This window comes from Labrus bergylta, chromosome 17, assembly GCF_963930695.1.
Source record: "Labrus bergylta chromosome 17, fLabBer1.1, whole genome shotgun sequence".
Taxonomy (NCBI): domain Eukaryota; kingdom Metazoa; phylum Chordata; class Actinopteri; order Labriformes; family Labridae; genus Labrus; species Labrus bergylta.
Window position 1 is genome coordinate 3,370,587 of NC_089211.1, and position 14,076 is coordinate 3,384,662.

The 14,076-nt window shown below is 39.0% G+C and overlaps 1 protein-coding gene and 1 long non-coding RNA gene across 2 annotated transcripts in view; one reads left to right on the plus strand and one right to left on the minus strand.

Moving 5' to 3' along the window:
* Positions 1-3,009, minus strand: part of dpysl2b (dihydropyrimidinase like 2b) — a 32,454-nt gene extending 29,445 nt beyond the window's left edge. The window contains exon 1 of the mRNA XM_020630566.3: positions 2,406-3,009. Coding sequence (XP_020486222.1) covers positions 2,406-2,672 — 267 coding nt within the window. The 5' untranslated portion in view covers positions 2,673-3,009. The remainder of the gene's footprint in view (positions 1-2,405) is intronic.
* On the plus strand, positions 2,565-12,770 carry LOC136183166 (uncharacterized). The gene is made up of 2 exons (XR_010669002.1): positions 2,565-2,705; positions 12,242-12,770. It is a non-coding gene; the product is annotated as an uncharacterized lncRNA (long non-coding RNA).
* The last annotated feature ends 1,306 nt before the right edge of the window (positions 12,771-14,076 follow it).

The following is a 14,076-nucleotide window of genomic DNA, read 5'->3' on the forward strand; positions in this document are numbered from 1 at the left end:
AACGGAGCATGCGCAGAGCCTCGCCCTGCTTCATTGACAGGAAAGAGCCACTAATGCCATCAATTGCTCTCCCTGGATTAGTGAAGGCAAGAGAGTGCAGCAAGTGAACAAACGAAGAACAGCCAGCAGCCATCTTAACTCTTCACACTTTCTTCTGCTTCTTTTTTAAAATCTCACTTTTATTGGAGAAAGTGAACTATCACTAAGTGAACAGGGGGATGCCATCAACAGCTCAGTTCCTTTTCTATGTTTATTTCAGCTTTTTCCACCAGTCACACCTGTCACACAAGAGTCCCAAAATGTTTTGGAAATGTGAGCAGAAACGAGAAGTGATGATTTGAGGGATCAACAAGAATCATATTTAAATGTTGTGTCTTTCTTACTGATTAATAGGCCTAACATCAAATCAAGTAAATCTGACATGCATTGATACAGTAAATCATGCTTACCATTCAGAAAAGTCATTGTAACCTTTTTTAGATTAGATTTGGCACATTATGTTCCCATTAAAGAGAGACTTTATCGTTTTTTTTAAACTTCTTGGACGTCCAGTAGATAAAATAGTCAGTTCTTAAAGTAGTGTACAAGTATGTAACAGTTCATAAAATCAGTCAGCTGAGTGAGTGATGTCAGTTACAGAGCTATAGAAAGGTAATACTAGCATTACAGTATTTGTTAAGCAGCAGAACATTATTTATTTCTTGTACCACATCAAGTCAGGCAGTAAGACTGTCGGCCTATATTGTTAAAGAAGGTGCAGTCATCTTGTACACGTGCAACTTTTCACGTGAAATAAAATACCTGACTTTTCTCATTTTAACAATGTAACAATCTCATATAGCAGACAATTCGTCCAAGATAAAGTACATCTGAGAGTTAGTATAACACAAGTCTGGGTCTAGACAGGTGATAATGTGAGTAAGCAAAAAAAAAAACCTGATTTTTTTGTTGCATAGTGTTGCTTTAAGGGCTTTAAAAAAAAAATTAAAAAAAACAGAACAGCTCTGTGAGAGCCAAGTGGATTTAATCAAAAGCTCAACATTCATCTGGATGGAGTTTTGCTGTGTGATAGAACTAAAAGAAGATCTTGGTTCATTTGGTACGAAAGCAATGTCACTGTGGATATAATTCCATAGAAGTTCAATTCATCCATTTATTGTTTAACGTGTATAAAAGTATGACCATCAAAATGTAGCCCACATTGTGAGCACTGACTGTAAAAGTACTTTTTATGCTGAGTGGCCGACTTCAGAATAATGTATACAGCATGTAAAGGTGGGGCTTTTCATCAATAAACTTGTGGGAAGTTTATCTGTGATCCATCCAGTCTTATATTATAAAAATTACAACTATAACACAAAGTAATTTATTGAGTGATTGGATTTTTTTTTTTTACACTTGTAGCAAAGCATTTGAGTGACTGTACTTTGTTACTTTCCATCAATGCAGTCTGCTTACGTCATATTAGTACAAAGCTTGGTCCTGGACAGTTTGAGAGCTTTTAAACGTCCCGTTATTTATTTGATCTTGTTAAATCATGTCAAAGGGATTATTTTATCAGGGAGGAATCTACTACACACGTTGGACTTAAGTAGATATAACTGAGAGATAAGAGAGTGTAGGTAAAGGGTGGATTGTTTGGCCAATGCTTCAGATCAATAATGTAATATGATACCAGGGTTCAACACACTACACAAAGCTTTTAACAGCATCCTGAGTGCTGAAATATTAAGTAAAGGCAGCTAGTGGTACTTATGTTTCCATAGTTCACCATGCAACCGGCTGTAAATACTGGATAATGAGTTTGAACCAGCAGAAGAAAAGTTTACAGATTTTCCTGCAAGTCATGCAAGTCAGAGCTGCCGTGTCTCCATTAGGTCCACACCCTGAAATCTGCTGATAAAGACCTAAATGCTCAGGCACAGGGATGCTGCAGCCATGCACATGCACATGCGTGGGTCCCTTTAGAACCAGGATAACAGTTTTATTGTTTTTTTTCCCTCTGTTTCAGACCTGTTGGCACTGCGTGTGTTTTGGCTTAAGGGCACTGCAGCAATGCAAAAGCAGACCATGGGCACAGGGTTTTATTATAAGAGGGGATCAAACAGAAACCAACTAACAGGAGCCACTCCCTCTGGCAGCCCTGCATAGTGGGCCCTCTCCTCTATTACATCACAGGGTTTTCTGGGTAATGTAGTCATGGCAAGTTGTCTGGTCTGGTGTACATCGGTTGTCAGCATAAAATAAACTCAAGTGAGTGGGTGGCAGGGGTAAAAACACTTAGATCAAGATGGTGCAGATCTGTGCAACAAATATGAATGCTTAAAATAGAAATGACAGCCAGAGAGAAAGGGGCAAAAAAACACGAACTGAAAAATAAGCATGAAAATGAAAGATGAATTTACCCTCTTATCATCCAAATTCTGCAGAGCTTCCTTCCCGGTGCTCTCCCGGATCTCCACCTTCTTCGGTTGAGAGATGTCGGTCTGCCGGTCAATGACTCGGCTGTCACGCTTTCCTTTGCACGCCGAGAAGGCATCAAAGTCCAGCGTCTTGCTGTCCGAGGAGCCTTCCACTGGGCAAAACATGCCACAGAACTGCTGCCTCGGCCTGGCTGGGCTGTCCGAACCCATGCTCTTAAAAAAGGCTGGTACTTCCCCGGCGGTCGACATGCCTTACTGGCTTTGGAGAAGGGGGGAAGAGAGGTAAGGTTTCCCGGGGAGTAGATGCACAGATGCTCACACTCAGCTGCTTTTATTTTTTTTTCCTGGACAGCCACCGCCTTTTCTGGATTCACGCGCAGGTGGTCGCACTGTGACAAAAGAGCAAAAAAAAAAAAAACTGTAAGGCTAATGGTGCATGAAAATACTCCCACTGGAGAGAATGGGACGCCGTAAATATTAGAGGTAAATACGAGACAATCCGCTGTTTTCTTAGTCTATGATCCTCCTACTGATCAGCAAACAGTTTTGATTTGCTTACTCATGAGTCAACATCCTCCAGCCTGCAGCCAATCCTGAGTTAAAAGTCAGCATATAAGAGAGATTCACAGTGGAGCTTTGTCACTAGAAAGATCCAATAGGCTACAGGAGGAGGATGTTCCTCGATGAGAAATTACCTGAAGACTGTGTGAGCGCCTCAGATGTGATCAATCCGGAAATGATCGCTCCTTTCTTGTTTTCCAAACTACAGATCGTCCATCAGTGTACATTGAGCTGCCTGACAGTTAGACTGTGAGTTGTGTCATTTCAATAAGTGGGAGATGTCATACAGCTGTGTGTCTGAGGGGGCGTGTCCGATCAAAGTTGGAGGTCAGGAGGGGGATCAGCACCATGGAGAGTTCCCTCACAGTCACACCCAGTCCAACAATGAAGGGCGCTGTCCCTTCAGCACCACACCCTGCGCTGCACATACCCACACATTTTAAATATTTAATAGAGTCTCAGCTGTTTCACCCCGCACACACCAGCCCAAACTACAGGGACGTATGCCATAAACTGCGAGATGTATTTTACCCTGTGGAGCAGGACGGCAGTGTACTCTACTGTTAGACATTAATCAATGATTTGTGTTTGCGTAACTTATTTCATTTAGAATGGTTTCCATTAATTCATTAGAGTTTATTTCTTCCTACCACTTCTATTATCAGTATTTTAGTTCTTATTGCTGATATAACATGTCATTTTACAATTACTGACATTGTAACCACATGTCTGTATTATGTGTTTGTTACTGGTTATACTTTGTGTCTCTGTCTGTTTCTCTCTCTCAGCTCATGGCAGATGGATGTTCAACATGAGTCTGGTTCTGCTCAATGTTTCTGCCTGTTATAAATATGTTTTTTCTCATGCTGGATTTACGTCAGCTTTCTCTAAATAATATTCTGTACAACAAAGAGTATGACAGAGTGGTCTGGACCTGCTGTTTTTGTAAAGTGTCCTGTGATAACCCTGAGGTGATTGGCACTATAAAGATACAAATCTATTGATTGATTACGAAAACGTCATCACATCTTGAATTACAATTTTAGTATAGGCTTTTTAGTACTTTTTCTTTAAATGAGCTCTGAATGTGGCCATCCATTGTGACTGAAAGCCCCGAAACTGTCATGAGGTTTTAATTCAATGTTCCCTTTTTACCGAAATTAACTCGTCCCACTTTAAAGCACTTAGACAAGATGACTGTTTTGACTCCCACAATTAACTAAATGTTTTAACTCAAGTTATATTTGATTGTAAATATATGACTTAATCACCTTAATTGTAGACTCATTTTTCACTTAAGCAGACAATTCTGCTGTTGCAAGTGAGTATGATCATATTGAGGTCCAGGACCCTTTTTACTGGTTAAGCCACTGGTTTTCACAATCTCTAAACTTTGAATTGTCTACAAAGAACTTTTACAACTAGTATAAAGTAGAACTTCTTTATTAATGCAGGGTTGTAACATTTGTGAGCAGTGAGGTATATACAGTGGGTACGGAAAGTATTCAGACCCCTTTACATTTTTCACTCTTTGTTTCATTGCAGCCATTTGCTAAAATCAAAAAAGTTCATTTTATTTCTCATTAATGTACACTCAGCACCCCATCTTGACAGAAAAAAAAACAGAAATGTAGACATTTTTGCAAATTTATTAAAAAAGAAAAACTGAAATATCACATGGTCATAAGTATTCAGACCCTTTGCTCAGTATTGAGTAGAAGCACCCTTTTGAGCTAGTACAGCCATGAGTCTTCTTGGGAATGATGCAACAAGTTTTTCACACCTGGATTTGGGGATCCTCTGCCATTCTTCCTTGCAGATCCTCTCCAGTTCTGTCAGGTTGGATGATGAACGTTGGTGGACAGTCATTTTCAGGTCTCTCCAGAGATGCTCAATTGGGTTTAGGTCAGGGCTCTGGCTGGGCCAGTCAAGAATGGTCACAGAGTTGTTCCGAAGCCACTCCTTTGTTATTTTAGCTGTGTGCTTAGGGTCATTGTCTTGTTGGAAGGTGAACCTTCGGCCCAGTCTGAGGTCCTGAGCACTCTGGAAGAGGTTTTCTTCCAGGATATCTCTGTACTTGGCCGCATTCATCTTTCCTTCAATTGCAACCAGTCGTCCTGTCCCTGCAGCTGAAACACACCCCCATAGAATGATGCTGCCACCACCATGTTCCACTGTTGGGATTGTATTGGGCAGGTGATGAGCAGTGCCTGGTTTTCTCCACACATACCGCTTAGAATGAAAGCCAAAAACTTCAATCTTGGTCTCATCAGACCAGAGAATCTTCTGTCTCATAGTCTGGGAGTCCTTCATGTGTTTTTTGGCAAACTCTATGCAGGCTTTCATATGTCTTGCACTGAGGAGAGGCTTCCGTCGGGCCACTCTGCCATAAAGCCCCGACTGGTGGAGGGCTGCAGTGATAGTTGACTTTGTAAAACTTTCTCCCATCTCCCTACTGCATCTCTGGAGCTCAGCCACAGTGATCTTTGGGTTCTTCTTTACCTCTCTCACCAAGGCTCTTCTCCCACGATTGCTCAGTTTGGCTGGACGGCCAGGTCTAGGAAGAGTTCTGGTCGTCCCAAACTTCTTCCATTTAAGGATTATGGAGGCCACTGTGCTCTTAGGAACCTTGAGTGCTGCAGAAATTCTTTTGTGAAATGAAACAAAGAGTGAAAAATGTAAAGGGGTCTGAATACTTTCCGTACCCACTGTATATCAGTGTGTCTACTGTAGGATGTGATTATCAATCCCCATTAGGAAACTCAGATATTACTGCATTCATACAGCACAAGTGGTGAAGGATAGAAACAGAAAATGATGACAGATTATAGTTGTAAGAAACACATTTTAGTGAAAGTTTAATAACAGTGATTTGTTGTTGTTGTCAAGAGCTATCTGAGACTAACATAAACAGAATATTTTATAGTTATTTTAGTTAAGTTTGTCGTCACCAATAGGCAAACTGAGATTGTGGAAGGGAACCCTAATGATGCCTTCAAAATGTCATGTTTGAGCTCAGAGATTTAAATAAAATATTCTGAAAAGTTTGCACCTGAAGATTTTTAGGCAATTATCACAGTAAAGTACAATTTAAAAAAATAACACGATTGCATTACACTGTTGTTTAATGGAAAATGTCCGATCCAGAGTTTAAGGAATTTGACCGATAATAAGGCAAGACAAGTTTATTTCTATGTCACATTTCAGCAACAAGGTAATTCAGAGTGATTCACACGAGACAACACCTTTTGAGTTATGTTAGCCTTTAGTCTTTATATTTGTATTTATTATGTTTTTATGCTTTACTTGGTGGTTTATGTGGTTGTGCTGTTTATTGTAAGTTGCACAAAGCTGTGTGTTTTTTCTCTGCACCTTTGAATAAAATAATCTAATCTAATCAACATCATAACTAATGGGCTAATGGGCCGGTATATCATAATGTCAGTCTCCAAACATATGTTAAAGCTTAACACCTCACCTTACTCTTTATTATATTTGTTGACTCTGAAAAATCATTTATTATGAACTTCAGTTTTAAATTCAGCATTTGTGAAGCTGAAACGTTTCAGGATCATTTATTGGATACTCCGTCTGTGTCACTCACTTCCCAGTTACATCATATATTACTTCAACCACACAACATAGCAGTAACACAGTGATGAAGGCTGAAAGTTTACAAAAATATTTATTTTGTTTTTGTGTCTTGGCTGCATCCAAGGAGGTAGAAACAGGACTTCAGGTTTACAGATGTGAGTTTCTATTTGTTTGAATGCTTTAAAATCATGAATCAAAAGTAAGGCCAAAAACTACAACTTAGATGTTCTTTCTTAAAATCCTCTTTTGCATATTAATAGAAGACTTTTTTGAGGAAGTTCTTGCTAGTATTGAAGAAGATTAATTAAAGAAATGAATGAACTTGCAAAGCAAAGGTGCAGAAAAATGTCAATTTGTGTATTTAACTTCATAAACTTGTGTGAGATTGTCATTTTAGACAATATGTTTCTATCCATGGTTTGAAATGGATGATTCCATTATAAATTAACTAATCAGAGAAAAGATGGCCGTGAGGTATTAATACATCAGTGCTGCATGGTGATCAATAAAGAGATGGAGCCGCTTATCTAACACACATTGTTAATTCTGAACTGACATTAAACCAGACTAAAGCCTCCTGAACGAGCGGCCATGGAACACATTTTAACACTGAGTCCATGTCAGACCAGTTTCCATAACAACGTGGTGGGCAGCAAATGGCTTTTCTGCTTCTGTTTCCTCTCCCAGAGGGCTGCGAGTGAGTGTGTGTGTGTGTGGGTGTGTGTGTGTGAGAGTGTGTGGGTGGGTGGTCATCTCTGCAGGAGAGGTTTACAAAGTCTGATGTCTGAATGTCAGAGGTAAAAAATATGAAAGGTGCAGCCACACCCAGAGCTGAGACAGAACACTAACTACCCCCTTTAATACTGAACTGTGCGCTCAACAAAACAAAACAATCGTCCCCTGCTGAGGACAGAGGAGGCTAGGGGTTAGGTAATAGGAGAGGAAAGTTGGCATCGTGCCAGATAGACAGTTGGAGGAGGAAGGGCATGGTGCTGGCATCCAGGAACAGATGTAGGACAAGTAGTGAGATCAGCAGAATGAGTGGACTCTCTAATCTGCTGCTCCCAAAGAAAATGTACAGGAACTTTTTAATGAGACTTTAGACAGCACTGTCAGTCTGAATCAGTCAAATTAAAGTGGGCTTCATTTGAAAAGACATCAAAAAGAAACTAAATTCAATCAGTTTGCATCATGAATCTGGTGATTAGTTATTGGCTTAAACCAAGACAATAAAGATTTGACATAATTAAGTCCAAATAAATAAAATAAAACATTATATATTCCAGGATCCTTCCCGTCTTTACTTTGCTCCCTCATTTTCCTTCATTAAGGATTAAGGCAGATTGTCCTGATTAGAGGCCTTGAGGCAAAAACTGGGGCCCCCACTGAACCGTCTGCATCTTTGAATGTTTTTCTCTAGGCCAGCCTTCATTTTCCACAGAGTTTTCCAACCTCAAATTACTATAAAAGTTCAATTAAAATGTACTAAAAAAAGAAAATTGCTACAAACCAAAGGCGCACAGAGAAGCTGGACTTTTGGGGCTCCTAATGGTCTGAGGCCCTCCAGTAGCTGCCAACTTTGCATGGTTTATAATAATACACAGGTGTTTAAAGGGATCGCTCAGATGGGCAATAATATACAAAAAAACAAACCCTCTTCCCTGAGGAAGCTGGCCAGGTCACTGACAATGAAGTTAAGCTATGTACCGCTATATTCAGCATTTGTGTGAATAAAGTTCCTTTTGATAAGAACAGTGTAGGCCTTCGTCTGCTGAAGTTGTCGAGGTAGTTGATGAATCAAATCATGTCATGATTGTCAATACATTTGTATAAATACTTTGTTTTTATAATTTAAATTTTTATGACAAAATTTAAACAATAGAAAATATAAGGATGGCCTAGTTGCTTAAATGAGGAAAAATCAATAATGCAGTCCAAGTGATTTTATTTACAGTGGAATAATCCAAGTGCAGCAATATGTAGAGTGCAGACCTTAACAAAAATGTAAAAATTATTAATAATACATGCAAGAAAAAAATGCAAAAAGTGACAAACAAATGAAGAGACTGAGTTCTGAACAATGACACTCTGGGCCCTTGCAGCTCTGTATGCTCTTTGGTCCAATGTCAGCACTCTCCAACACTGTACCACCCCAACCTCCAACAACCTGCAAGGCCCCAAACTCAAGAATCAATTTGTAACACTCAGGAGAGTATTACCTGTTCTGCAAACAAAACAATACAATAAGGCTAAAAGACAATAGAGTGGCTTTCATTTAAGTAAATACATAAACTGCCATCTTAATAATATATTTAATCTCAACAACCTAAACACCCCTTCACCTCGACCAAACTTGGCACCTTCCACTTGGCACACCCCCTTATAAGCCAAAGGTAAACTGTGATCCTGTTTGCCAGTTCAGGTTGTGAAGGAGGACAAAGACACATTTCACCTGTGCAACAATGACTACATGTTCTAATGTGAAAATAGTCCATGTTTGTTACCTTATGCTTCACAATATAATATTTAAAGCTGTTTTTCATGAAGTTATTCTGAAGTTTGTCAGAAGTCATTCACACACAGTAGTTGCTAGTTATGCTAAGCTAACATTAACACAGTCCTGTCTGCTGGCTTGGTGTTACTTCATGAGTGGCTGTTTAACATTAGAGCATCTAAGTGTTTACATTCCTTTAGAGACCATGGGGTGACAGACATGTATAAAAAACAAAACACAACAAAACAGACAGGAAACATTACAGACACTGTGACATTATGTTCAGTAGTGTCCTCTGATGCATTCTAAAAGGAGCTGAAGACACATCTTGAACATTTGAAATGTTTACTGATGTTGTTTTTCTGTGTATTGGTTCGTTTTGATGATTTTCTGTTATAATTATCCTTGTTGTATTTTTTGTAAAGCACTCGTGTCACCTTGTCCTGTGAAAGGTGTTATACTAAATGGAATTGACCTACTTACATTAGTATAACAATAAAAATGTGATACAATAATGCAGAGAGCATCATCAATGCGTGTGTTACCCATCTCGGTGGGTAGTTGTGCATAGAAAGAGAAAGATATCCTCCCCGGTCCCCTAACCAAAAGCTGGACTAAATGTTTAGAAATATTTACCATAAACAACACAAAACAAAATATCACAGCTGAAGCAACATTGGCTCAGGGTGAACAAAAGCCCAAATAACATCTACCTCTCTTGGCCTCACCTGAACAAACAAATTAAACCCTAGGACAATAACTACACCTAACTCCCTAACTTAACCAAAAACAGGAGAAAAAGGAAATGGCAGCTCACCCTTACTTCTTCTCATGTCTGCACAACTACAATTACATTTACTATGTGCTTCAACAGTCCATCAACATAGATCCAGTTTTTGTCTTCAGACATATACAGGCTAAAACTTTTTTCACAGTCCAACAAGGATGAACCCTCCATATGGTTATCTTTGAACTTTTCTTTTTGTGCACAATGGTTATGTTTCTCTGGCAAGGCAAGTTTGTTCACCATTCATAAAGAAATTCACAGAACTTTATAGAGTATGAATGAATCCAAAAGGCCACTGAAATATGTTCAATCTCTCGAGATTTGTTTGATTTCTTCAATAAATTTAACCACGTCCAGTTAGCTTTTGGATTACACTTAAAATAACCACAACCTGGATGACTGATCACCTTCAGACATGTTCATTATTTTATCTTTACTTAATAAACTTCAGTTTATGAACAAAAACATGAGTAACTCATAATGTTTTCATCAGCCTCAGCTAAACTCTGCTAAAAACAGCATGTTGGCATGCTAACAAACACTAAACAAAAATGTTGAATATGGTAAACACTACAATCTAAACATTAAACCTCAGCAGGTTTGCAGTGTCGCTGCAGCTGTGCACTGTTAGATTGCTGACATCAGTGATCAGGGCTGCCCATAAGGAGGGAAGAAGGGGAAATCTTTCCATGGCCCATCTGCATGAATGTTAGCAAAAACATAATCCACCCTAATAGCACAATTTAGTTCAAACCATAATACTCACCATTTCTTATGAACACAAAAAAATACACATTTTATTATCATTGCTTATTTCAAAGTGTTTTTTAGTCAGCTCCACAAGCTGATCGAGGCAGAGGAGGTGAATGTTAGCCAGGAGGGAAGTGGAAAACTGTCCCTGATATCAGGTTTCAGTTTCCAGCATTAGTTCTGTCTTTGGCAGAACTAGTTTACTAGATGATCGGAAAAGCTTTAGTGGTTAACTATAGACAATAACAATATTTACTGGTTAACTAGTAAGATACAAATAGTGATATAGTGAACTAGTTATGGTCTGTTTGATTTTACTAGTTAACTAGTTAGGAGTGGAACTGTTTCCTGGTTAACTAGTACGAACAAATGCATCTTACTAGTATAACTTTCTGTCTACTAGGTAACTAGTAAGGCTTTCAGGGTTTAACTAGTTAACTTTCCAAACTTGCTTATGACCAAACTAGTGCAGGAAACTCACTTTTGATATCAAGGATATCTAATAAGTGCTCTTTCCTTTAACTTTAGCATCCTGAACAACTCCAGAACGTACCTGAACATGTTAACATCACTCATCTTAGGTGCTTATTGTTGTTGTCCTTACTTCTACAGGAACACTGTTTGTCCTTTTTTGTTAAAGTGCAAGTATGTGGGGGCGCCGGTGGCCTAGTGGTTGGGTGCGCATGCCATGTGTGGAGGATTTGGTCCTCCGGGCAGGTGTTCAACCTGTGGCTCCTTTCCCGCATGTCGTTCCACACTCTCTCTCTCCCCCATTTCTGACTCTATCCACTGTCCTATCTCTGAATGAAGGCATAAAAAGACCCCAAAAAAACCATTTAAGAATTAAAAGTAAATGTGGGCTTGATCTTGTTTTTCTGCCCTACACTCTCCCTAGTCTCAAAAGGCAAAAAAAAAAATCCATGTGAGGAAGTTGAAATAGAACTAGTGTATGTGTGCTGTCTCCTTTATGAACCATGTTTGACCACATTTGTAACAAAGGTTTACTTACATGGCGTCTTTGTCCATTGGTTAACTCTGCTGTCAATCAAACATGGACACCAGTCGGCCAACTACAGCAAGTGTAGTTTATCCATTAGGGAAATGTATAATATTTATTCCATTTGTTCGCAATTAAAATTCAATTAGCACATGCCTTTAACTGCAGAAGTGTAAAATTGATGACATGATGATAATACTGTGGTCCACGTTTCTGTGTTATTGAAGACTAGAAGCAATGAGTGAGGAGAGGAAAACAAGCAGGAGGAAAGACAAAAGAATGAACACACCTGATAACAGGAAGACGTCAAACATTGTGTCCCTGACTTTGATTTATAGAGAAACATGAATGACAATAAATGTTTCTGAATTGTTCATGGCTTTAGGTGTCTGAGTTTTGTGTTAGCTGTTTGATCAGTCGTGAATACGTAATAAATAAAACATGAACACAGCTGATTTTTTCCTTTTTAAAAACACAGCAGCTGTCTTTATTTGCAGACTCAGCCTCAAGAGACGCAAATCCTGCACACCCATGCATCATGAGTTTACTAAATTATGCCTGAATATAGAAAACCTGTCAACACTGTTTATGTTCCTCTCAGTAGCTCAAACAGTGTGTCTTTTATCTGCCTGCAGTGAACCCTGAGACGAGGATGGGGAGGAAAGTCTTCTCACCAGAAGAATGGAGACTGAGCTGGCCACCACCCTGTAACCCATGGTAACGCCATCAGCTGCAGTGGGAGGAGCCACATGCATCCCTGTGTCTGGATTGGACAGGAACAGGTGTGCTGAGGTTCCATGTAGGGAGGATGGAGGAGGACTGGTGGAGGCATTATTGACGAGGAAGCTGGGGAGGGGAGGAGGGGGGGTCTTTCAGATCAGTTATTGATGCACTGATTAATACTGTACACAGTAATATAATACATCGACGACATTATTGTAGCTTTTCTTTTGTTCTTTCTCTTCGGTATTTTTTCTAAACTTGGATTATATACACTCTAAATATCTTTATCTACTGTGTTTCTGCATGTCTTAAATATACAAAGTGGGACTTTGACATTTTATGGAAATACCTGAATATATGTTCAGGTTTTTCTTTATTTTTTTCTTTATTATAGTAGATTGAGTCGCTGCTTTGCCATCAATAAATGCAACATTATCTCAACTTATTGCATGTGTTTTCAAATTAGAGCAACAAAGAATCACAGCCTGCTTATGGAGCTGTTTTTAAGGAGAAATCATTTCAGTTTCATTAATCTTTTTGATCAATTAAATATTCAGGTTATCAGCTGATAAGATGTTTGACACATAAAGGTGTTTTTCTGTTGTCCTTCATTCAGGGACATGTATGTCCTTTGTCTGTATGATGGACTGTAAGACTAAAAGCTGGCTCCAGTAGTCAGGTAAGTGAATTTAGCACACAGACTGTAGGCAGGGATAAACCACTAACCTGACTCTGACTCAATGTAAGAAAATGTCTTTCAGTACCACTAAAGCTGTCTCTTAGTGAATGAATGTGAATTCGCTTTCTGGAGGTAAGAGGAGTTCAGATCATGTACTAGTGTGTAACAAAAAATGTAATCACTTAAAAAGACAGAATGGAGCGCTCTTAATCTGAAGGCTCTGCTGCAAATGCAGACTGAATAATATAGTTGGATCAATTTTTACATCAATGGGTGTGTGACGAGGTCCTGTTGGTATGCAATCAATTAATCTTTATTTGTATAGTGCCAACTCATAACAAATGTTATCTCAAGCAGGTAAAAGAGCGTATTCATTGCTACATTACAAAGACCCAATGTTAATCCATCATGAGCACTAAGCATCATTTAGCAAAGTTACAGTGGCAATAAAAAACATCTGTTTAAGAGGCAGAAATCTTGTGCCAAACCAGACTCATGAACATCTGCCTAAACTGTGCTGGGTTTGAAAAATGGGATAGAGGGAGATTCAGGAAGAAGGATAGGGTCAAATAAATGTATATGAACGCTTGATCAGTATTATGTTTTAAACATGGCTTCAAAATTGAATGCAAAATTTCTGACTCTCCCATTTTACGAACATCAGAGGAAAACTCACTTCATAAAAATATATACGCTGTGAAGCTTATTGTAGAAAACAGCACACATTTGAATAAGGGAAAAATACATGTTGGCTGTAAACAAAAGATGCATGGAAGTAACCTCGCTATATTTAAAATCAGACTTTGTGATGGAGACACTTTTCTTAGTCATATTTATTTGTGGGGAATTATTCATAAGGGAGAAGCAGAGTAAGGTTTTCTGGCATAACTTCACCAGTTACCAAAGTGCATGGAAGAGTTTAAAAAGCTCCAGCAACACTTGTATGAAAATTAAATCACCACTGCACAGTGTCCACCACTGGAGAGCAGTGCTTCTCCAATCAGCACAGAGGTCTACTGTTGTTTCATGTGACGGAGGCTACACAGGGGGACAAAACCTCAAATATGG